This window comes from Cnephaeus nilssonii (assembly GCF_951640355.1).
Source record: "Cnephaeus nilssonii genome assembly, chromosome: 24".
NCBI classification, from domain to species: domain Eukaryota; kingdom Metazoa; phylum Chordata; class Mammalia; order Chiroptera; family Vespertilionidae; genus Cnephaeus; species Cnephaeus nilssonii.
In genome coordinates, this window is record NC_137095.1 from 4,748,060 (window position 1) to 4,773,720 (window position 25,661).

General features: G+C 58.5%; 1 protein-coding gene across 1 annotated transcript in view; it reads left to right on the forward strand.

The window, feature by feature from the left end:
- The first annotated feature begins 7,435 nt into the window (after positions 1–7,435).
- ARNT2 (aryl hydrocarbon receptor nuclear translocator 2) overlaps positions 7,436–25,661 on the forward strand; it is a 68,907-nt gene continuing 50,681 nt past the window's right edge. The window contains 4 exon segments of the mRNA XM_079764089.1: positions 7,436–7,549; positions 10,517–10,564; positions 12,756–12,969; positions 16,313–16,526. Of these exon segments, the coding sequence (XP_079620215.1) occupies positions 7,437–7,549; positions 10,517–10,564; positions 12,756–12,969; positions 16,313–16,526 (589 nt within the window). The 5' untranslated portion in view covers position 7,436.

The window sequence follows — 25,661 nt, forward strand, 5'->3', positions numbered from 1 at the left end:
TTTCCCTGCCCTGAGCAGATTCCGCGTGGGAGGGTCAGGTGACCAGGCTCGTGAGCATCCTCCCTCGTCGGCTGTGACGGTGACACAGGGCGTCTGTGCGGCGCTGACATCATCCCTTGCCCTCCCGGAGGCCCTCGAGTCGGCTCCGTCTCCCAGGCCCTGCCCTCTCCCCCCGGGACCTCCATTCATTCAGAGCAGACGTGCAGGTACCAGGCGAGTGGGCACCCGGGGGCGGCCCTGGCCCGGGTGGGGGAGGGCATGGCCAGGGACAGGCTGCTTGGGAGGGACAGTGATGTTAGAGCTGGATCTAGAAGACTGCTGGGGCCCGGCCCGCGTGGCTCAGGGCTTGAGTGTCGACCTAGGAACCGGGAGGTCACGAGTTCGATTCCCCGTCAGGGCACATGCCCGGGTTGTGGGTTTGATCCCCAGTGGGGGGCGTGTGGGAGGCAGCCGATCCGTGATTCTCTCTCATCATGGATGTTTCCATCTCCCTTCCTCTGTGAGATCAATAAAATTAAAAATATATATACACACTGAGTGGCCAGATTATGATGATCTCTGAACGCATAATAATCTGTCCACTCAGTGTGTGTGTGTGTGTGTGTGTGTGTGTGTGTATTGGAGGCCCGGTGCATGAATTCGTGCATGGGTGGGGTCCGGCCAGCCTGGCCAGGGGGAGGGGACATGGGCGGTTGGCCGGCCTGCCTGCTGGTCGAACTCCTGGTCGAGGGGACAATTTGCATATTAGCCTTTTATTCTATAGGAGGATATACACTGAGTGGCCGGATTATTATGCGTTCAGAGATCATCATCATCTGGCCACTCAATGTATTTTATAGATATACTGTATATATATTTTAAAGTTCTGATTCTTTTCCTTTTAAATTCATTTTACTTTATTTTTATACAATATACAAACTAAGTCAGTCTCTATGCGGTCTCCACTTCCGGTCCTCAGGTATCAGGGTTCTCTCCTGCGAGTTTTCCGTTGATTATTGAGGAAGCTTTTCTGTGTTTTAGTTGTAATTCCAGTTTGTTCCTGGGAGCATGCCCGTGCAGCACCCACTTGTCTGTGCCATTTTTAACTCTCTCTCTCTCTCTCTCTCTATCTATATATATATATTTCTTTTTAAAGTATTTTTATTGATTTCAGAGAGGAAGGGAGATGGAGAGATTGAAACATCCATGATGAGAGAGAATCATTGATTGGCCACCTCCTGCACGCCCCCTACTGGGGATGGAGCCCATATTCGGGCATGTGGCCTGGACCGGGAATCGAACCCGGGACCCTTCTGTCTGCAGGCCGATGCTCTACCCACTGAGCCAAACCGGCCAGGGCTAAAAAATCATCATAATCAAAGGCTAGTATGCAAATGGTTGTCACACTGTGACGCTAATGCTGTGATGCTGTAAGGACCGATCAGCAGGGACCTGAGGCTGCACCCCCTGAGGCCATGCCCCCTGAGGCCGCACCCCCTGCCCCGGCGCCTGGACATGAGGCTGTGTCCCCCGCCCGGCAGGGCTTGACGGGGGTGGGGCCAGCTGGGTCTTGGTGTTGCCCAATGGGGGTGGGGCCGACCGGACCCTTCTATTATAGAGAAAGGGCAAATAGCAATCCTATATAATAAAAGCCTAATATGCTAAGTGTCTGGTGGTCCAGTCAGCCGTTCAACCAATCAAAGCGTAATATGCTAATGATATGCTAAGGCCGCTCAACTTCTCGCTATGACGTGCACTGACCACCAGGGGGCAGATGCTCCGACCTGTGGGTTAGCTTGCTGCTGGGGTCCAGCTGATTGGGACTGAGCGAGATGGGCCGGACATGCCCTGGAGCCCTCCTGCAGTCCCTCCCCAGCTGGCCAACCTCCCGCGTCCCTCCCCGGCCCTGATCGTGCACCGGTGGGGCATTTCGGCCTGGCTTGTGCCTTCTTACAATCCGGGACCACTTGGGGGATGTCGGAGAGCCGGTTTCGGCCCGTTCCCGCAGGCTGGGCTGAGGGACCCCACTGGTGCATGAATTTGTGCACCGGGCCACTAGTATTAAAATATTTCCTCTAATTAATACCATTTTAATGAGCACAAATTTTGTACACACACACACACACACACACACACACACACACTGAGTGGCCAGATTATGATGATCTCTGAACGCATAATCATCTGGCCACTCAATGTATATCCTCCTATATAATAAAAAGCTAATATGCAAATTGCCCCTTTGACCAGGAGTTTGACCAGCAGGCAGGCCGGCCAACTGCCCATGTCCCCTCCCCCTGGCCAGGCTGGCTGGACCCCACCCATGCACGAATTCATGCACCGGGCCTCTAATACACACACACACACACACACATACACACACACACACATACACACACACTGCGTGGCCAGATTATTATGTGTTCAGAGATCATAGTAATCTGGCCACTCCGTGTATATTTTAAAAAGACTGCTAGGACGTTAAGTTGGTGAAGAGAGGGAAGGGAGCTTTGTTGCCCCAGGGCATAGCACGTGCAAAGGCCCTGGGGCGGGAGGGACTGTGGTGTGTCCAGGGCCGTGTGGCCTGAGCTGGAGAGGGGGCAGTAGCCTGACCACACGAGAGCTGGGGGATCATGGCAGGGCCACCCTCCTGTCCCCCGTTTGTGCTGGGAGGGAAGAGTAGCTGTAGAGGACACCAGCAAGGGCTGGACTGGTCTGGTCTGGCTTCCGTGCGGAGAATGCGTGGGAGGGGAGGAGTGGACGTAGGGCCCTGAGCGCTGCCGGCAGTGGAAGCCGGGGGAAGGGTGACCTTTGGGAGGTCACAGCAGGCCTTGCGGGGGGGCGGGGGGCCCTGGGCGTGGGAATCGGTGAGGAAACGGTGCTGGTGCCCAGGGCCTGAGTGAGAGCAGCGTCACCCAGAAAGGATGGAGCAGAGGAGCTGTGAGGGGCCCCAGGAGGGAGCTGGCCCCGGGTCTGGTGTGGAGGGCGCTGGCCCGGGGCCTGTGAGGCGGGCAGGAGCGGGCGGGGGGTGGGGGGAGAAACCAGGAGAGGGTGCTGGCGATGGGGCTGGGGTGCTGGGGGCGGGGAGCCACACCCATAGAGGGGGGCAGGGAAGGGAGCGTTTGCTTTCACAGAAAGTGACCCTGTGACGATGTCAGCTCCCTGGGGGGGTGGCAGGGCAGAGGGCAGAGGGCAGAGGGCTGCAGGGAGGGTGGGCGGTGAGACCTCCCGGCGAGACTGTGGGGGCCCCTGTGACCTTGCCCCCATGACCTTGTCTCCCCATGACCTTGCCTGTCCCAATGGCCTTGTCTCCCCATGACCTTGCCTGTCCCAATGGCCTTGCCCCCCATGACTTTGCCCCTACCCTATGACCTTGCCCCCATGACCTTGCCCCTCTGTGACCTTGCCCCATACCTTGCTCTCCCCTGTGACCTTGCTCCCCCGTAATCTTGTCTCCCCATGACCTTGCCCTCCCCATGACCTTGCCCCTATCCTATGACCTTGCTCCCTGTGACCTTGCTCCCCCGTGACCTTGTCTCCCCATGACCTTGCCCCTCCCCTGTGACCTTGCCTCCCATGACCTTGCCTTCTTAATGACCTTGCCCCTCCCCCATGACCTTGCCCTCTGTGACCTTGCCCCCCGTGACCTTGCCCCACCCGGCAGGTGTTCTCTGGTACCCCTGGGAATTCCATACCTCTCTGGGGGGTGGATAGGGTTTTGGCATGCGGCCTGCTGGTCAGCAGAATGCGCTCACGTCTGTCTCCACGGGACCCCTCTCCTTTTCACACGTGGTCAGCCCTCAGGTGCATGGGGCAGGGGTCAGGGTGAGGGTCATGGGCTGCACTTCCTGGGAGAACAGGCGACGGCCGGTTCTGATTCCCAGGCGCGGCACCTTGGGAGTGGGGGTCTGGACTCCATGGGTGAGGCAGCGGCTTTAAAATACGAAAATGGGCCCGGCTGGCGCGGCTCAGGGGCTGAGCGTCGACCTACGAACCAGGAGGTCAGGGTTCGATTCCTGGTCAGGGCACATGTGCATGTTGCGGGCTCCATCCCCAGTGGGGGGCCTGCAGGAGGCGGCCGATCCGTGATCCTCTCTCATCATGGATGTTTCTCTCTCTCCCTCTCCCTTCCTCTCTCTGTCATCAGGGAAAACATTTTTAAAAATAGGCAAGCGTGTTGCACGGTGCCTGGGCTGTGCAGACCGCACATTTCACAGGTTTCCGCCCGGAGGACCTTTTCAGAGCGCCGGGGTGATGGGCGTTGCGGGAGCTGCCGTGTCTAGAACCCCCCGGAGGTTTGGGGGGACGTGGGGATACCTGAGGGGGGTGGCCTGTGGGCCACAGAGCCCTTCTCCTGCGGAGTCTTCAGGGCCGGGGTGTCCCGTGGGACTTGTTTTGGGACGTGGTGGGTCTTGGGGGGCTTCGTGAACCTAACACGCATTAGCCTCCGTTTCAGCCCGAAATTACAGGTTTCTCATCGGAAGGGAGCCGGCGCTACGGTGACGGGCGTCACGGTTCGTTGTCCGGCTGCCCGGGCACAGTCACGGTGGAAAGGGGAGAGGGTCACTTTAAGAAAGTGATTTTGTGTGTGTGTGTGTGTGTGTGTGTGGGGGGGGGCGCCTGGCTGGTGTGGTTCAATGGTTAGAGCACGGGCTGAGCACCAAGAGGGTTGCGGGTTCGATTCCCGGTGAAGGGCACATACCTGGGTTGCAGGTTTGATCTCTGGCCCCACTTGGGGTTGGGTGCGGGAGGCAACCGATCGACATGTCGCTCTCACATTGATGTTTCTCTCTCTTGCTCTCTCTCTCTCAAAATCAATAAATTGCCGAAACCGGTGTGGCTCGGTGGTTAGAGCGTCGGCCTGCGGACTGAAAGGTCCCAGGTTCGATTCCGGACAAGGGCATGTACCTTGGTTGCGGGCACATCCCCAGTAGGGGGCGTGCAGGAGGCAGCTGATGGATGTTTCTCTCTCATCGATGTTTCTAACTCTCTCTCCCTCTCTCTTCCTCTCTGTAAAAAATCAATAAGATATATTTTTTAAAAAGTAAAAATCAATACATTTTTTTTTGTTCAAAAAAAGTGTCTCGCCCTGGCCGGTGGCTCAGTGGTTAGAGCGTCGGCCTGAGCACCGAAGGGTCCCAGGTTTGGTTTCCAGTCAAGGGCACGTCTCTCGGTTGCAGGTTCCCCAGCCCTGGGAGGGATCCATGCGGGAGGCAACCCATCGATGTGTCTCTCTCACATCAATGTTTCTCTCTCTCTCCCCCTCCCCCTTCCCTTCCATTCCCTCCAGAAATCAACCAAAACTATATCCTCAGGTGAGGATTAAAAACAACTGTCTTACTTATAAGAAATCCTATATAATGAAGAGGCAATATGCAAATTGACTGTCATGCCCTCACACATGATGGCCGCCGCCATGTGGTCGCAGTTGGGGGAGACTGGTCCAGCAGGGGAGGGCAGTTAGGGGCGACCAGGCAGGCAGGGGAAGGCAGTTAGGGGTAACCAGGCAGGCAGGGGAGGACAGTTAGGGGTGATCAGACCAGCAGGGGAGGGCAGTTAGGGGTAACCAGGCAGGCAGGGGAGGGAAGTTAGAGGTGACCAGGCAGGCAGGGGTGGACAGTTAGGGGCAATCGGGCTGGCAGGGGAGTGGTTAGGGGGTGATCAGGCTGGCAGGCAGGCGAGCAGTTGGGAGCCAGCAGTCCTGGATTGTGAGAGGGATGTCCGACTGCCCGTTTAGGGATCGGGCCTAAACTGACAGCCGGACATCTCTCAGGGGTCCCAGATTGGAGAGGGTGCAGGCTGGCCTGAGGGACACCCCTCCCCCCCTGTGCACGAATTTCGTGCACCTCTAGTATATAATAAAAGCCATTCAACCAATCAAAAGCGTAATATGCTAGTGATGTGCTAAGGCCGCTCAATGGCTCGCTATGACGTGCACTCACCACCAGGGGCAGGTGCTCTGACTGGTAGGTTAGCTTGCTGCTGGGGTCCGGCTGATCAGGACTGAGTGAGATGGGCCCGACATGCCCTGGATCCCTCCCGTGGTCCCTCCCTGGCCCTGATAGTGCACCGGTGGGGTCCCTTGTCCTGGCCTGCACCCTCTTGCAATCCGGGCTGAGGGACCCCCCCCCTCCCGTGCTCGAATTTCGTGCACCAGGCCTCTAGTTATACATAAGGTAATGACACACAGCACAGGTACTTCTGCTAATGCCAAACTTTCTTGTTTAAATTAGTAGTAATTCCCGAAGCTGCCTGGTGGTGGTGCCATTGTCGCCAGCTCACTGTGCTCCTGTGAATGCAGGGCCCTGGGGGCTCTGTGGTCAGGGTTCTGAGTCCACGTTGAGGGTCGGGCACAGCCTGTCCGCTTGGTCACACACACCCAGGGGCCGGACTCTGCGGAGGGACGAGGTGTGGTCTCTCGGTGGGTCTGCCCGTCTGAGTTACCCATCGTTGGTACCGGGCGTGGCTCTCCCATGTCCTGGGCCTCCGGTACGTCTCACCTGCCCCCTGGTGACCTGGGACCGCGTCCCTCATGAAGCTGCTAAGCTCTGTTACCTCTTTTTTAAAAAAATATATATTTTTGCCCTGGCTGGTTGGCCTATGGACTGAAGGGTCCCAGGTTTGATTCCCGGTCAGGGCACATGCCTGGGTTGCGGGCTCGATCCCCAGTGTGGGGCGTGCAGGAGGCAGCTGATCCATGATTCTCATCATGGATGTTTCTCTCCCTCCCTCTCCCTGCCTCTCTAAAATCTATAAAATATATTTAAAAAATATATTTTTTTGTTATTGAATTCAGAGAGGAAGGGAGAGGGGGAGAGAGAGAAAAAAAACATCAATGAAGGCGCTGACTGGTGTGGCTCAGTGGATAGAGCATCGGCTTGTGGACTGAAGGGTTCCGGGTTCGATTCCCAGTCAGGACACATGTGCATGTTGTGGGCTCCATCCCCAGTGGGGGGCGTGCAGGAGGCAGCCGATCCATGATTCTCATCATTGATGTTTCTCTCTCTCCCCCTCTCCCTTCCTCTCTGAAATCAATAAAAATAATATTAAAAAACCCCAAAACATCCATGATGAGAGAGAATCATGGATCGGCTGCCTCCTGCACGCCCCACACTGGGGATTGAGCCCACAACACCGGCACGTGCCCTCACTGGGAGGGAATCAAACCCTGACCTCCTGGTTCCTAGGTCGACGTTCTAACCACTGAGCAACACCAGCCGGGCTGCTCTTTGCAATTTGCACAGCCTGTACTCAATGCGGGCGTACCGCTTGGGGGGTGGTGGGGGAGCCTGGACGGGAGGGGCTCACCTGAGGCCCCTAAGTGACACGGTCAGGGCAGCCCCCTGACCCAGGTCCTTGGGGTGTGGTCTCCGGGGGTGCCTCCGGGGCCCTCGGGGCCCCCCCCCCCTTGCTTGCCTGGGATTGACAGAACCTCTCGTCTCTGCTGCATTCCAGAAATGGCCTCAGACCTGCCCGGATCGGTGACGCTGCCCGTCGCGCCCATGGCGGCCGCCGGACAGGTGCGGATGGCCGGGGCCGTGCCCGCCCGCGGGGGAAAGCGGCGCTCCGGGTAAGCACCCTCGCGTGTCCGGGCACCGGGCTTCCCTGCGTGCTGACTCGCACGCTCGCCCCGTCGGGGAGAGGCTGCGTCCCGGCCCCAGAGAAGAAAAACTCGGCCGTGGGTGTCCTGTGTGGCCTTGGCAAGGTCCTGACGCTGCACGAGACGGGCCTCCACGTGGTTTGGGCTCCGGCAGGCAGCTGGGAACTGCTGTTTGCTCGCCGGGTGGGGAGAGTGAGCTCTGAGAGCTCTCCCAGGGAGGGGGTCCCCCCCTGAAACCCCCCTCCACACCCTCCTCACCCTCCCCACCCCGTCACCCCGAGCTTCAGCCGCTTGGGCGGCAAAGTCTTTGCTTGGCCCGGGATGGCTGGCTCAGTAGCTGAGCATCGACCTAGGAACCAGGAGGTCACGGGTTCGATTCCTGGTCAGGGCACATGCCCCGGTGGCGGGCTCCATCCCCAGTGGGGGGCGTGCAGGAGGCAGCGGATCCGTGATTCTCTCTCATCATGGATGTTTCTATCTCTCTTCTTCTCTGAAATCAAAATACACTGAGTGGCCAGATGATGATGATCCCTGAACGCATAATAATCTGGCCACTCAGTGTATATCCTGTATAATAAAAGGCTAATATGCAAATGGTCCCCTCGACCAGGAGTTGGACCAGCAGGCAGGCCGGCCAACCACCCATGTCCCCTCCCCCTGGCCAGGCTGGCCGGACCCCACCCATGCACGAATTCATGCACCGGGCCTCTAATACATATATACACACTGAGTGGCCAGATTATTATGCGTTCAGAGATCATCATCATCTGGCCACTCGGTGTATATTTTTTAAAAAGTGGCAGGTACTGTGTCCTGAGGACTTGGGTTTTTTCTGTGTTGCCAATAGGAAGTGAGATTTTTGGGACCCCAGGGCGGGGTGTCATCTTGTGGACGTTAACAGTCTGTGTCCTGCTGTCTGTCCTGGGCTCACCCCGCGTCATGCTGGTCCGATGACCAAATCTGATGGCTGCCCACGTGTGTGATCATACGTGCAGGTGGGAGGCAGTCTCATGGTCCTGTATGTATGTATGTATGTATGTTTGATCCTCACCGAGGACATTTTCCTGTTGATTCTTAGAGAGAGTGGAAGGGAGAGGGAGAGACAGAGTGAAACATCAATGGGAGAGAGACATATCGATCAGTTGCCTCCTGCACGTGCCCCGACCAGGGCCCAGATCGGGGAGGAACCTGCAACCCAGGTCCATGCCCTTGACCGGAATCGAACCCGGGACCCTTCGGTCCACAGGCTGATGCTCTATCCACTGAGCCATACCAGCTAGGGAGAGCTCAAAGGCATTTTATTATTTTTTTATTTTTTAAAATATTTTATTGATTTCAGAGAGAGAAAGGGAGAAGATATAGATAGAAACATCAGTGATGAGAGAGAATCATCAATCAGCCGTCCCCCGCATGCCCCCTTGGGGCCAAGCCCGCAACCCGGGCACATGCCCCTGATTGGAATTCAACCCGGGACCCGTCAGTCCACAGGCCAACGCTCCATCCATTGAGCCAAACCAGCCAGGGCCATTTTATTTCATTTTTTATTTTTTAAATATATTTTTATTGATCTCAGAGAGGAAGGAAGAGGGAGAGAGAGAAACATCCATGATGAGATAGAATCCTGGATAGACTGCCTCCTGCACACCCCCTACTGGGGATCGAGCCCACAACTGGGGCATGTGCCTTGACCAGAATCGAACCCGGGACCCTCTAGCCTGCAGGCCAACGCTCTATCCACTAAGCCACACCGGCCAGGGAGAGCTCAAAGGCATTTTAAAGATAACTCTGCCTCCCCCACCCGCTTGAGGTTTGGCCCCAGTGCTTGCCCCCAGATCCTTTTAGGAGTTTTGAGAATTCCATCTCTTTTTTTTCTCCCTGAACCCTGAAATGTTGGTGACAGTTCCCGGGATGGACACCAGGTGGCGCTGTGGCTCCACGGCTGGGCTGTGCTGGACCCAGTGGTGACTTTCAGCAAGGCTAGGGGATGACTCTGCCTCACTTAGCAAGTCCTGCATCCGGCCGTTCCCCCATCACGCAGGCTCTCGGCAGCTCCTGGCTGGTGCCCGGATGCCCAGCTGCGTGGTCGGGGGCACGTTTGTCCCTCAGGCCTGTGGTTTTCATTTTATTTTATTTATTTTTGATTTCAGAGAGAATGGAGAGGGAGAGGGAGAGAGAGAAACATCCAGGATGAGAGAGAATCGTGGATCAGCTGCCTCCTGCACACCCCCTATTGGGGATCGAGCCCGCAACCCGGGCCTGTGCCCTGACCGGGAATCGAACCCTGACCTCCCGGTTCCTAGGTCGACGCTCAACCCCTGAGCCATACCGGCCCGGCCTCTTGAGTGCTTGTACCCTGTGAATGCGACGCAGAGTTAAGTAAAAAGGGAAATCTCGCTGCAGAGTAAGCGATGTGGGGGAGCAGTGCCCCACGATGGGGGAGACAGGAGCATGGACCCTTCTGACACAGCCCGAAGCGTCCGCGGCAGCCCCCCGCCCCCCCCCCCCCAGGGGATGCTGATGGGAACTCCTCCACGTTTGCACACGGGCCCAGCCGTGTAATGAACGCTGTCACTCAGATGACCTTTCATTTGACCTTTTCTTGTCTGGAACCTGTGTGATGGTCAGGGAGAGAGACCGTTTCCCCACCTGTGAGGGTGCGCACCGTGACCTTGTGCACCCGTGACCTTGTGCGCCCGTGACCTTGCTCACCTGTGACTTTGGAACCTTTGACCTTGCACACCTGTGACCTTGTGCACCTGTGACCTTGCGCACCTGTGACCTTGCTCACCTGTGAGGCTGCTCACCTGTGACCTTGCTCACCTGTGACCTTACTCACTCGTGACCTCGCCCACCCGTGACCTTGCGCACCTTTGACCTTGCCCACCTGTGACCTTGCACACCTTTGACCTTGCTCACCTGTGACCTTTGGCTTTTCAGAATGGACTTTGACGATGAAGACGGCGAAGGCCCCAGCAAGTTCTCCAGGTGAGTTTACGTGACTCGAAGAAGCCAGTCGCCAGCCAGCCCCTCCTTGGGATGTGCATGGATTGAAATGTCTTTTTAAAAAAATATATATATTTTTGTTGTCAGAGAAGAAGGGAGAGAGAGGGAGAGAGAAACATCCGTGATGAGAGAGGATCCTGGACCGGCTGCCTCCTGCACGCCCCCTGCAGTTTAAACGTCTTTCCACCCCGACGAAGCCACTGCCCGTGGTTGGCCCCCACGCCTGTCCCTTGCTCGGGGCCGGTGACAGGAAATGGTTGTTAATCCTCACCTGATGATTTTTAGAGAGAGTGGAAGCGGGGGGGGGGGGGGGGGGGGGAGGGGAAGAGAGCGAGTGCGAGAGAGAGAGAAACATCGATGAGAGAGACACTGTTCGGTTGCCTCCTGCTTTGCCCTGGGGCGGGGGCACCAAACCCCAAACCCAGGCACGGGCCCTGGCCAGGAATCAAACCCACAACCCTGTGGTGCCTGAGATGACGGACGCTCCAACCCACTGAGCCACCCGGCCAGGACTGACCGTGCCTTTTGCGTGACGCCTCCCCCAGAACCCCCCCCCTCCCCGGGATGGCAAAACAATGGCTCTCAGTGTCTCTGGGTTCAACCCCCCTCCCCCCCGCCCCCGCTGAGAGAACATTCCGGAGCGAGCGTGTTCACTCAGGACGTGCTGGCTGCGGGGGTCCAGGGACAGAAAGAGGAAGAGTCGTGGGGAGCGATGTTGGTTTGACCTCCAGGGTCAGTGTCGGTGATGAGCCAGCCCCGCGGGGTGACCAAGAGCTGCTGTGTGAGGTCCCCGCGGGGAGGGAGGGGACGCCTGGACCTCCAGCTGCTCTCCCCCAAGCCCGTCAGAGCCCGTTTCACATCGCGGCTTCTGCTCATCCCCCACAGGTTAAGCAAGAGAGAGCCGGGCAGGGTGTCTCAGTGGTTAGAGCATCGACCTAGGAACCAGGAGGTCAGGGTTCGATTCCCGGTCAAGGGCACATGCCCGGGTTGTGGGCTCGATGCCCAGTGTGGGGCGTGCAGGAGGCAGCCGGTCCATGATTCTCTCTCCTCATGGTTGTTTCTCTCCCTCCCTCTCTCTCCTTTTCTCTCTGAGATCAGTAAAAATATATTTTTTAAAAAATGAGAAAGACAGACGGGCTTCCCCTATGTTGAGTGTGTAGGAGCCGGGCCACCGGACTCTGGCCTGCGGGATATTGATGGAGCTGCTCAGAGTTGGGGACACGCCTGAGGCCGCCCCACACCTGGTGGCTTTGCCGTGGCCGTGGCTGCTGCCCCAGGCGAGGGGCGTGGAGTCAGCTTACAGCTGTCTCCTGCCAGCAGAAAGGAATTCGTTTCTTTAAATTGATTTTCAGAGAGGAAGGGGGAGAGAGACACACACATCCATGATGAGAGAGCATCATGGATCGGCTGCCTCCTGCACACCTCCTACTGGGGATGGAGCCCGCAACCCGGGCATGTGCCCTTGACCGGAATCCAACCCTGACCTCTGGTTCCTAGGTCAACGCTCAACCACTGAGCCACGCCGGCCGCAGGGACAGTGTCTGAATGCTTGATGCTCCTGCAAAGTCCCTAGGTTCATGGCAACGTCGCTGGGGTGTCGGGGAGCCTGTGCCCCCCCCCACCAGAGACCCCCACAAAGCTCTCGGGTGTCGGGGAGCCCCCCTACCCAGAGACCCCCACAAAGCTCTTGGGTGTCGGGGAGCCCCTCCCCCAGAGACCCCCACAAAGCTCTCGGGTGTCGGGGAGCCCCCCCCCAGAGACCCCCACAAAGCTCGCTCGGGAGTCAGGGAGCCGCTCTGCCTGGTGTGTGTTCAGGGACGGTCCCGCTCCTCCTCGATCCCTTGGTGTCACCAATGGGCCGCTTGTGCCCTCCTGTTGCCTGGCAACCACGCCAGGTCTGACGCTTCTCTCTCCTTCCTGTTGCCTGGCAACCACGCCAGGTCTGACGCTTCTCTCTCTCCTTCCTGTTGCCTGGCAACCACGCCAGGTCTGACGCTTCTCCCTTCCTCCTGTTGCCTGGCAACTACGCTAGGTCTGACGCTTCTCACGCCCTCCTGTTGCCTGGCAACCACGCCAGGTCTGACGCTTCTCGCTCCCTCCTGTTGCCTGGCACCCCCGCCCGGTCTGACGCTTCTCTCTCCCCCACCCCCACCGCCTGCTTCCTGCTGGGAAGAGAGAACCACAGTGAGATCGAGCGGCGGCGGCGGAACAAGATGACGCAGTACATCACGGAGCTGTCGGACATGGTGCCCACCTGCAGCGCGCTGGCCCGCAAGCCCGACAAGCTGACCATCCTGCGCATGGCCGTGTCCCACATGAAGTCCATGCGCGGCACGGGCAACAAGTCCACGGACGGCGCCTACAAGCCCTCCTTCCTCACCGAGCAGGTGCCTGCCCTGCGTGTCCCGGGCCGGGCCGCCGGCCGAGCTCCGCCGGGGGACGTGGGGCTCAGGGCGGAGGAAGGACGGACCCGTGGACACATTCCGTCCTCGCTCTTCACCGGGACGGTCCCTTCAGGGGCTGGGGGTCCAGCCTGGGTCTTCTGTTTGCGTGGCTCCTCTGGGCCTTTAAAAAAATATATATATATATTGATGTCAGAGGGAGAGGGAGAGGGAGAGAGAGAGAAACATCCATGATGAGAGTGAATCATGGATTGGCTGCCTCCTGCACGCCCCCGCCCCCCAACTGGGGATCGAGCCTGCAACCCGGGCATGTGCCCTTTCCCGGACTCGAACCTGGGACCCTTCAGTCCGCAGGGTGATGCTCTATCCTCTAGACCACACTGGCTAGGGCTCTTTCTTATTAAATACTAGAGGCCCAGTGCACGAAATTTGTGCACGGGGGAAGGTGTGACCCTCAGCCCAGCCTGCACCCTCTCCAACCTGGGACCCCTTGAGGGATGTCCGACTGCCTGTTTAGGCCCGATCCCATCCTTGAGGGCAGACAGACATCCCTCTCACAATCCAGGACTGCTGGCTCCCAACCGCTCGCCTGCCTGCTTGATTGCCCCTAACCGCTTCTGCCTGCCAGTCTGATCACCCCCTAACCACTCCTCTGCCAGCCTGATCGACGCCTAACTGCTCCCCAGCTGGCCCGATTGCCCTTAACTGCCCTCCCCTGCAGGCCTAGTCACCCCAAACTGCCCTCCCCAGCCAGCCTGGTCGCTCCTAACTGTCCTCCCTTGCAGGCCCAGTCACTCCCAACTGCCCTCCCCTGCAGGTTGGTCCCCCCAACTGCCCTCCCCTGCAGGCCTGGTCCCCCCCAACTACCCTCCCCTGTAGGCCTGGTCCCCCCCCAGCTGCCCTCCCCTGCAGGCCTGTCCCCCCAGCTGCCCTCCCTTGCAGTCCTGATCTCCCCCAACTGCCCCCCTTTGACAGCTTAGTCATCCCCAACTGCCCTCCCATGCAGGCCATCTTGTGGCAGCCATCTTGTGTCCATATGGGGGCATCCATCTATGACCACATGGGGTGGCCATTTTGTGTGTTGGAGTGATAGACAATTTGCATATTACTCTTTTATTAGGTAGGATATTTTTATTGATTTCAGAGAGGAAGGGAGAGGGAGAGAAAGAGAGAGAGAAACATCAATGATGAGAGAGAATCACAGATTGGCTGCCTCCTGCACGCCCCCCACTGGGGATGGAGCCCACAACCTGGGCATGTGGCCTTGGCCAGAATCAAACCCGGGACCCTTCAGTCTGCAGGCCTATGCTCTAGCCACTGAGCCACACCAGCCGGGGTCAAAGGCAGTTCTGATTTCCGGGCAGGCGCGGGACCTTGGTCGTGGGCGCCGTGTTCCCGGGAGACAGGAATGGGGAGGAGGAGATGGTAGGTGGGGCGTCTGAGCGTGAGGCTCTGTCCCCGGAGACCTTCCCACGGGCAGCACACGGGAGGAGGCTGGGAAACGTGAATGGTGGCGTGAGCCCCCGCCTCCTCGCCCCAGCGGCGGGATCGTCTCCTTTCCCAGGCACCCTGTGCCGACGTCCACCGTCCTTCCTGTCGGGAGGGTGCGCCCACAGCGGGGAATAAAGACGCTGACCCCGTCCTGTGGGTTATGTCAGCGTCCGGGACACACACAAGGCGGACGTGTGGGGCAAGAGAAACGGACCCACTAACCCTTTCCTTCCAAGCCCACTTCCGCCCTCCGTTCCCAGGCGGGGGTGGCGGGGTCCAACCCCGTCACGGCCCAGGGACCCTCAGGGAGCCCCCCAGGCCCCCTCACCAGCAGGGCCACGGGTTCTAGTCCTTGGGGACCGACGCTGGGCATGGCCCCAGGCAGCGGGACCTTCATCTGTGTTGTAGAGCGTCCTACACAAGCTGATCTTGGCCCGGCCGGCGTGGCTCCGTGGTTGAGGGTTGACCTATGAACCAGGAGGTCAGGGTTCAATTCACGGTCAGGACATGTGCCCGGGTTGCGGGCTCGATCCCCAGTGGGGGGCGTGCAGAAGGCAGCCTATCCATGATGCTCTCTCATCATGGATGTTTCTCTCCCTCCCTTCCTCTCTGAAATCAATCTATACTAATAATAGAGAAATATGAAAATTATGCAGGACACAGTAACATTAACGGCCATACAGCCGGCTGCGTGGAGTGACCAGGCCGGCGGGGGGGGGGGGGCAGTTGGGGGCGACCAGGCCTGCAAGGGAGGCAGTTAGGGGCGATCAGGCAGGCAGGCAGGTGAGCAGTTAGGAGCCAGTGGTTCTGGATCGTGAGAGGGATGTCTGACTGTCAGTTTAGGCTCTGTCCCCGGGATCGGGCCTAAACCGGCAGTCGGACATCCCCTGAGGGGTCTTGGATTGGAGAGGGTGCAGGCTGGGCTGAGGGGACCCCCCTCCCCCCATGCATGAATTTCATGCACTGGGCCTCTAATAAAAATATATTTAAAAAAGAAAGCCATCAAGCCCTGGCCAGGAAGCTCAGTTGATGAGAGTGTTGTCCCAGTACATCAAGGTGGCCGCTTCGATCCCCAGTCAGAGCACATACAGGAATCAACCAATGAATGTACAAATAAGTGGAACAACAAAATCAATCTCTCTCTCTCTCTTTCTCCCCCTCCATCTCTTCCTCTCTCTCTCTCAAGTCAATAAATTACCAAAACAATTTTTTTAAAACAAAGTAACTTCTTAAAAAAATTATCAGTTTCCAAAACTATGTGGATATTAGAAATTTCTGAGAAAATGTTGAAGGTTGCCAATAAGAAAACCGAATTGGCCCAGCCGGTGTGGCTCAGTGGTTGAGCATCAACCTATGAACCAGGACAGTGGTCAGCAAACCGCGGCTCGTGAGCCACATGCGGCTCTTTGGCCCCTTGAGTGTGGCTCTTCCACAAAACACCATGGCCTGGGCGAGTCTATGTTGAAGAAGTGGCGTTAGAAGAAGTTTAAGTTTAAAAAATGTGGCTCTCAAAAGAAATGTCAATCGTTGTGCTGTTGATATTTGGCTCTGTTGACTAAGGAGTTTGCCGACCGCTGCACCAGGAGGTCCCAGTTCGATTCCCGGTAAGGGCACATGCCCGAGTGGCGGGCTCGATCCCCAGTGGGGGGCGTGCAGGAGGCAGCCGGTCCATGATTCTCTCTCATCATGGATGTTTCTCTCCCTCCCTCTCCCTTCCTCTCTGACATCAATACGAATACATGAAAAAGAAAGAAAAGAAAAAAATCAAGTTGGTGGGGGTGGGGGGGGCGAAGAGGGGGGGGCCTGCTTTTCCCTGACGAGGGCCTTCCCTCCCCAGGAGCTGAAACACCTCATCCTGGAGGCGGCCGACGGGTTTCTGTTCGTGGTGGCGGCCGAGACGGGGCGGGTGATCTACGTGTCTGACTCGGTCACGCCCGTGCTGAACCAGCCGCAGTCCGAGTGGTTCGGGAGCACCCTGTACGAGCAGGTGCACCCCGACGACGTGGAGAAGCTGCGAGAGCAGCTGTGCACCTCGGAGAACTCCATGACGGGTCAGTGGGGCTCCCCGTCCCCGTCCCCGCCCCCCCCTCCCTCCCCGCGGGACTGAGGGACCCTCGACTCAGGTTTCTTTCAAGAAACGGCTTAAGAAGCTGCAGGTGAGAGGCAGCTGCGGAAGGTGTGTGTGGGGGTGTGTTTGACTTGGCTTGTGTAACAGGCTCACGGGCCCTATCATGCTGCAAAAATCCATTTCCATTCATTTTTAACTAGAGGCCCGGTGCACGAATTCATGCACCAGTGGGGTCCCTCGGCCTGGCCTGCGGGATGGGGCCGAAACCAGTTCTCCGACATCCCCCGAGGGGTCCCGGATTGTGAGAGGGCGCAGGCCAGGCCGAGGGACCCCACTGGTGCACGATCGGGGCTGGGGAGGGACCGCGGGAGGGCTCCAGGGTGTGTCTAGCCTGACTCGCTCAGTCCTGATTGGCCGGACCCCAGCATCAAGCTAACTTACCAGTCTGAGCGTCTGTCCCCTGGTGGTCAGTGCACGTCATAGCGACTGGGCGACCAGTTGACTGTCTGCCCCCTGGTGGTCAGTGCACATCATAGCGAGCGGTTGAGCGGCCTTAGCATCTCATTAGCATATTACGCTTTGATTGGTTGGACAGACGACCGGACACTTAGCATACTAGGTTTTTATTATATAGGGTAGATCACTCTCCCCTCCCTCGTTTTACCTGCAATTAGAGATGGGTGCCACAAGAAGGCGCTGTGGCTACAGATTAGTCGGAACTACATGCTCTGTAATGAGGTCTGTGCCTCCTGTACGTGACTATTTGTGATCTTGGTGCCAGGCATTTTAATACCCAAGCCTCAGGTGCCTAAGATGAAGTTCCCCGTTGAAGCCCTTAAATAGAGGTTTTTATTGGTTTCAAAGAGGAAGGGAGAGGGAGAGAGAGAGAAACATCCATGATGAGAGGGAATCACTGATCGGCTGCCTCCTGCACGCCCCACACTGGGGATGGAGTCCGCAACCCAGGCATGTGCCCTGACCGGGAATCGAACCGTTCATAGGTCGATGCTCCACCATTGAGCCACGCCGGCCGAGCCCTGTGGAAGCATTTAAATGCAGTCAGTTCTGCTATAGTAACATACGTGTTATTTAAAAACACACACACACAGACACACACAAACACAAACACACACCTACAGTGTACAAAACAGAAGTGAAAGCGACAGAGCTAGTAGCCCTCGCTGGTGTGGCTCGGTGGATAGAGCGTCAGCCTGTGGACTGAAGCGTCCCGGGTTCGATTCCGGCCAAGGGCACATGCCTGGGTTTTGAGCTAGATCCCCAGTGGGGGGCATGCAGGAGGCAGCCAATCCATGATTCCCTCTCATCATGGATCTTTCTATCTCTCTCTCCCTCTCTCTTTCTCTCTGAAATCAATGAAAATATCTATAGTAATCAAAGCATAATATGCTAATTAGACCGGACGTCCTTCTGGACATCCTTCCGGACGATTGTCTGGACGAAGCTGGGGCTGCGAGGGAAGCCCGGGTCCCGGGTGCCAGAGGGAAGTTGGAGCCGGCCGCCGGGGGAAGGGAGGTCTGCTCTTGCACGGATTTTGTGCATCGGGCCTCTAGTATTAAAAAAAAAAAAAAAAAGGAAAGAAAAGTGGGGTCGCAGCCCCCCAGCACTCACCTGTGTGTGAGTGACAGACAACCACAGGAAGCTAATAAAAACGGGAGCCCGGCTTGAACCTCCGTCCCTCCGTAAAGAAAGGCCCGGTCCCAGCACAGTCCATTCTGAGGTCCCGGGGGTTGGGGCTTCTACATGTGGATTTGGGGGGGACCCAATCCAGCCCACCACCCCCTTAGGCTAAGGCCAAGTCAGAGGTGGGTGAACGTGGCCGACGCACAGGTGATTGTGAGCGATGGCGGTGACGTGGGCAGTGGTGGTAGAAAAGGGGGGGGAGGGGGCTGCGTCTCACCTCCGTGTCTGCCTCCCGGGATCGGGGACGTGGCCTGGCCCTGAGCTCCTCGTGCGTGTAAAACCTCGACGATTAAACAGATCAGAGAGCCCAGCTGGCGTGGCTCAGTGGTTGAGTGTCGACCTAGGAACCAGGAGGTCAGGGTTCGATTCCGGTCAGGGCACGTGCCCGGGTTGGGGGCTCCGTCCCCAGTGTGGGGCGTGCAGGAGGCAGCCGATCCATGATTCACCATTCTCTCACTGTTGATGTTTCTCTCTCTCCCTCTCCCTTCCTCTCTGACATAAAAAAGACATGTATATATTTAAAAAATAAAAAACTTTGATGCTTATAAATATACTAGAAGCCTGGTGCATGAAATTCGTGCACAGGGTGGGGGTGTCCCACAGCCCAGCCTGCACCCTCTCCAATCTGGGACCCCTTTCACAATCCAGGACTGCTGGCTCCCAACCACTTGCCTGCCTGCCTGCCTGCCTACCTGATCACCCCTAACCAATTCTGCCTGCCAGCCTGATCATCCCCTAACCATTCCCCTGCCAGCCTGATGGACACCTAACTGCTCCCCTGCCAGCCCGATTGCCCCTAACTGCCCTCCCCTGCCGGCCTGGTCCCCCCCCCCAACTACCCTCCCTTGCAGGCCTGGTCCCTCCCAACTGCCCTCCCCTGCCGGCCATCTTGTGGCGGCCATTTTGTGTCCACCTGGGGACGGCCATCTTGTGTGTTAAAGTGATGGTCAATTTGCATATCACCTCTTTATTATATAGGATATATTTTTTTTCTTTTTCAATCCTCACCCGAGGATATTTTCCCATTGATTTTTAGAGAGAGTGGAAGGGAGAGGGAGAGACAGAGAGAAACATCGATGTGAGGGGGACACATTGATGGGCTGCCCCCTGCACAATCCCCGACCAGGGCCCAGGCTGGGGAGGAGCCTGCAACCGAGGTACGTGCCCTTGACGGGAATTGAACCTGGGACCCTTTGGTCTGCAGGCCAGTGCTCTACCCACTGAGCAACACCAGCCAGGGCTTTAAATACACTTGATTTTAAAATAAATACGTAAATCAGTAAATCAGATGAGAGCGGTGCCCTGGACTGCCCTGGAGAAGGCCACGCCCGAGGGAGTGAGACCCAGGAGGGTGCGGAGGGGAAGTGAGCTCACCCAGGAACTGCTGGCTTGTGCCCTGCGGTCTGTATCGACCACAGGATGTGGTTCCGGACACCCGGTCAGGGGACCAGCTGGGCGGGTGGCCGGGGACGGGGTGGTCAGGGGCCAAGAGCTTAGCTCAGCGGCTCCCAGGGCCGGGCGGGCACTGCTGTCCGTGGGAACTGTCCGTGTGTCTGGCAGCGGGGCAGGGCAGCGCGGCCCACATTCGGACAGCAGGGGATGCTGGGTGGGGCATGGTGATCGTGGCGGCCGGAGCCGGTGGACGGGGAGCAGGGAGGCCGGCTCCTCTGAGGAGGACATGGTGGAAGGGGGACGTGGACCGGGTCCTCGGGGCGGAGGGAGGACCGGCCCGCCTCGGAGCCGTTGGGACACGATGTGGCCGCCCGGCAGCGAGGCCGCCTCCGGGACGGGCCTCGGGTTTCGCTGGGACTCAGGACAGGGCTCCGTACCCAGCCACCGTGTCATAGAAACGTGGACTAAAAAAATCCCCAGAGATGACTTGAAGCCTTTGATGGGGTTCGGGGGTCCCTCACACTCCCCTGTCCCAGGCGTGTTTCCTTCCAGGCCCAGCAAGGGGGCGAGACCCACCACAATTGAGGGACAAATAGACCCAGCACCTCCAGAAATTTCCTTGTGTTCCTATGTGCCTCGTTTATTATTATTGTCATACTAGAGGCCCGGTGCATGAGATCGTGCAGGGAGGGAGGGGGCGTCCCTCAGTCTGGCCTGCACCCTCTCCAATCCAGGACCCCTCAGGGGATGTCCGACTGCCGGTTTAGGCCCGATCCCGCAGGATTGGGCCTTAACCGGCAGTCGGACATTCCTCTCGCAATCCAGGACGGCTGGCTCCTAACCGCTCGCCTGCCTGTCTGCCTGATCACTCCTAACCACTCTGTCTGCCGGCCTGATTGCCCCCTAACTGCCCTCCCCTGCCAACCACATTGCCCCCTAATTGCCCTCTCCTGCCGGCCTGATTGCTCCTAAGTGCCTCTGCCTCGGCCCCTGCCACCGTGGCTTTGTCTGGAAGGACGTCTGGAAGATGTCCAGTCTAATTAGCATATTACCCTTTTATTAGTATTGATTTTTATTGACTTCAGAGAGGAAGGGAGAGGGAGAGAGAGAAACATCAGTGATGAGAGAGAATCATGGATTGGCTGCCTCCTGCACACCCCACCCTGGTGATGGAGCCAGCAACCCGGGCATGTGGCCTGACCAGGAATCGAACCCAGGACCCTTCGGTCTGCAGGCCGATGGTCTATCCACTGAGCCACACCAGCTAGGGCTTTTGTGCCTCTTTTTTCCTCCCTCCCTCCCTCCCTCCCTCCCTCCCTCCCTCCCTCCCTCCTTCTTTCTACACTAGAGGCCCATTTGTGCAAGGATTTGTGCAATAGTCCTTCCTTCCCTTGGCTTCCAGCACCGGTTTTCCTCCGGCACCCGGGACCCAGTCCTTCGCTATGGCCGCTGCCTTCCGTCTTTGCTCCGGCCGGAGCCTTCAGTCTTCTCCGCTCCGGCTGGAGCGCCATTCCTGTAGCTCCCTCCGCCCCCCGCCCTCCCCCTCATAGCAGGCGTCCCGCCCCGCCCAGCTGCTCCATACCTGTGTATGCAAATGAACCCATCAGCTTTGTTGGGTTAATTTGCATACTCACGCCTGATTGGCTGGTGGACACCGCGGAGGTATGGTCCATTTGCATATTTCTCTTTTATTAGTGCAGATATTTCTCTTTTATTAGTGTAGATGAGGTCTCTATCCTCTTGGCACTTTGTAAGTGAGCGTTACTGACTCGTTAGCTGTGGGCACGGGGCTGTCGCTCAGTCTCTAGACCGTATTCATTCTGAAAACGGGACTTCATACTTTCTCAGCACCAACCCCTGTCTCCCCCCGCCCCCAGTCCCTGGCCCCCACCCCTCTGCGCTCCGCCCCCTGGCTGCTTTCCGTCTCTCATGGAACTGGAACCACGCAGGACTTGTCTTTCTGTGGCGGCTCACGTTGCTGAGCAGAAGGGCGTGGAAGTTCATCGCTATCGCAGCAAAGGCTAGGCTCTCCTCCTTTTTCGGGGCTGAGTAATATTCCACCTCGGCACGGACCGCATCCTCTTCAGCCGTTCCTGTCCGTGGGCTCTGGGGTGGTCTCCGTGTCTTGGCTCCTGTGAGCGATGCTGAGGGAACGTGGGGACCGCAGATACCTCTTTGGGGACCCCGCTTTCAGTTCTTTGGGGTGCATGCTACCCCGTCCCGGGCAGGGCTCCGTCTCAGGCAGGCTCTCCTCGTGACGACAAAGGTGTATGAAGGACCCCAGGGCTGGCGTCCCCGGCCCCCTCCACCCGGTGGCCAGGGCGTCCCTGCAGGGGTGGGGGCAGCCTCCCCACTCGGGGCCCGGGACCCCCAGGCCAGGGAGAGGGGCTTCCCTGGCGGCCATCGGGGGGGGGCTGTTGCTAAAAGGAGGGAGGTGCCGGCCCTGGCTGGTGTGGGTCACTGGGTTGGAGCCTGTCAACCGAAAGGTCACGGGTTCAGTTCCTGGTCGGGCACATAGCTAGGGGGCGGGGTCACGTCCCGGTCGGGGCACATGGGGGGGATGTTTCTTTCTCCCTCTGTTTCTCTCAGCACTTCCTCCCAGCGGAGAACCGGGGTGGCATTCCGGCTCAGCGTAGGGGCGCAGTGAGCAAGGAGGTGGAAAGGGAGTGAGCTGATTCCTCCCCTGCCCGCTCCCCCCCCCCCCCCCCCGCCATCTCCTTTATCTTCTCGGAGCTCGGTTCATCACGCGTCCATCATTCCTCAAATGCCTGGCCGCCCGCCGGGCGCGCATTCCCTCCCTCATCGCCGGCGGGTGTCCCAGCTGCTCCGAAGGCTCAGAACTCATTTCCTGAGCGGCCCAGCCCGGACGCTGGGTGATAACGGGGGGGGGGGGGGGGGGGCGGGCCGGTCCCGTCCCAGCCCAGATGCTGGGTGATAACGGGGAGGGGGGGGGGGGGCCGGTCCGGTCCCGTCCCAGCCCGGACGCTGGGTGATAACGGGGAGGGGGGGGGGGGGCCGGTCCGGTCCCGTCCCAGCCCGGACGCTGGGTGATAACCGGGGGGGGGGGGGGGGGGGGCCGGGCTGGTCCCAGCCCAGACGCTGGGTGATAACGGGGGGGGGGGGAGGGAGGGGAGCTGGGCCAGGCTGGTCCGAGGGCTCTGGCCAGAGGCCCCTGCGTGACTCCCAGGCCCTGGTCCCCCCTCCGTGGTGCGGCTCCCCCCCCCCCCCAAGTGAGCACTTCACCCCAGCCCAGGGATGCTCCAGGCCTGGGGTCACAGCCTTCGGCCGGGTCGTGGTCTGGGGTCATGGTCTGGGGTCGTGGTCCAGGATTGTGGTCTGGGGTCATGGTCCAGGGGTCATGGTCTGGGGTCATGGTCTGGGGTCGTGGTCTGGGGTCATGGTCCAGGATTGTGGTCTGGGGTCATGGTCTGGGGTCGTGGTCTGGGGTCATGGTTCAGGCTTACGGTCCAGGATCGTGGTCTGGGGTCATGGTCCGGGGTCAGGGTCTCCGGTCAGGGTCCTGGTCCAAGCACAGGTGGCTGCACTTCCTGAGAGCGGCCACCAGGGGGCGGCCTAACAGCTTTGCTCCCACCTGCCATCCCACCTCCTTGCTTGAGAGGCCGAGATGGTGCGGGCACTTCCCTGTCCCCCCACTGGCCCGGGACAGGGGACCCCGGGGGCGCTGGCACGTTTCGCTGCACTTCCTTCGTCCCCGACAGGGAGCCACGACTCACTCCCATGCCCTCCTTCCCTCCACCTCGTGGGTGGGCTCCGCCTGGCTCAGGAGCAGCGTCCACGGGGGAGGGGCAGGCGCCCGCCCAGGTGCCAGGATGTGGGGCGGGCATGGCTGCCTTGTGTTTGTCTGTTAACCCTCACCCGAGGATATTTTCCCCGTGGATTTACTTTTTTAGAGAGAGAGTGGAAGGGAGAGAGAAGAGAGAGACTTTCTCTCTTTTTTAAAATATATTTTTATTGATTTCAGAGAAGGGGAGGGGGAGAGAGAGATAGAAGCATCCATGATGAGTGAGAATCATGGATCGGCTGCCTCCTGTCCCCCCCCCCCCCCCCGCGCCCCTCGGGGATCGAGTCTGCAACCCGGGCATGTACCCTTGACCAGAATTGAACCCGGGACCCTTCAGTCCGCAGGCTGATGCTCTATCCACTGAGCCACACCAGCTAGGGCTTATTTAAAAAAAACACACATTTTATTGAGGTGTTTTTTTTTTACAGAGAGGAAGCGGGAGGGACAGAGAGTTAGAAACATCGATGAGAGAGAAACATCTATCAGCTGCCTCCTGCACACCCCCTCCTGGGGATGTGCCCACAACCAAGGTCCATGCCCTTGACCGGAATTGAACCCGGGACCCTTCAGTCCGCAGGCCGACGCTCTATCCACCGAGCCACACCGGCCAGGGCGAGATGGCCTATTGCCCCGTGTCCGCCTGGAAGGTGACTTCATGGAAACTGGACTTGCTCATCCATCACTTGTTTCCTGGGAAGGCCGAGCGCCGGCTCTGGGCTGAGGCCAGGGGCGGGGCACCTCGCTCCCCCGCAGTCCGTTTCTTGCCATATTAGGTAACTGATCCCCGGGGCCAAAAAGTAAAAATAAAAATGCTGATTTTTATCTGAGTCAGCTTTACCGCGTTCTTACTGGGTTTCTGTTGTCGGAGGTATAAATCCAGTGTTTAGGCCTGGCCGGCGTGGCTCAGGGGTGGAGCGTCGACCTATGAACCAGGAGGTCCCGGGTTCGATTCCTGCTCAGGGCACAGGCCCGTGTTGTGGGCTCCATCCCCAGTGTGGGGCGTGCAGGAGGCAGCCGATCCAGGATTCTCTCTCATCATCGATGCTTCCCTCTCCTTGTCCCTCTTCCTTCCTCTCTGACATCAATACAAATATATTTTAAAAAGAAAAAAGAAAAGCCCTGACCGGTGTGGCTCAGTGGATAGAGCGTCGGCCTGCGGACAGAAGGGTCCCAGGTTCGATTCCGGTCAGGGGCATGTACCTTGGTTGCGGGCACATCCCCAGTAGGGGGCGTGCAGGAGGCAGCTGATGGATGTTTCTTCTCTCTCATCGATGTTTCTAACTCTCTCCCTCTCCCTTCCTCTCTGTAAAAAATCAATAAAATATATTTAAAAGGAATAAAGGAGAGAAAAGCATGTGGATGTGACGGGGCCCCTTGGGAATGGGGCGATCGTGTAGTGAATACTTTCTCCCCAGGAAAAAAGCAGGCGTTTTGTGTCCGGCCCGGTGAGTGCAGGCGCGTGGGACACCGGAGCGTGGCGGGCCGGCAATTTCCGCCTCGTCCCTGGGCCCTTTCCGCGGCCCACGCTGCCTACGCTGCCCATGCGGCCCCGTTGTTGCTGCAGATGTTCCCCGGCGCCCGCTCCGTCCCCGGGGAACACGGGAGATACTGGACAGCCTGCCCTGCTGTGCTCCGTGCGCCGCCTGGCCTGTCTTCTCCTCGCGTGTGTCCTGTTGAAAGGCGTGTCATGCGTGTGGACAGCTCTGCAGCCCGGCCCCGGGGTCATGGTCTCCGTGGCGGGCCGGCAGACAGAGGCCTCGGAGCCCTCGTGTCCCGACGCTCGCCGGCTGCTGGGCCTGCTGTGTGTGTGTGTGTGTGTGTGTGTGTGTGCGCGCGCGCGGGCGCGTGTGTGTGTGTGTGTGTGTGTGTGCGTGTGTGTGTGTGCGTGCGTGTGCGTGTGTCCCTGCACTCCCAGTCAGAAGGGCAGTTACAGCTCATGGCTCTCTCTACCTGGGTACGGGACCTGCCCTCCCCCGGCCTCAGTTTCCCCTCAGGTCAATGCAGACAGTCGTGGATCCCTACAGGACTGTATTGAAGCCGACTTGTGGGCTCGATCCCCAGTGGGGGGCGTGCAGGAGGCAGCCAATCCGTGATTCTCTCTCATCATCGATGTTTCTCTCTCTCCCTCTCCTTTTCTCTCTGAAATCAATGCAAATATACACTGAGTGGCCAGATTATGATTATCTCTGAACACATAATCATCTGGCCACTCAGTGTGTGTAT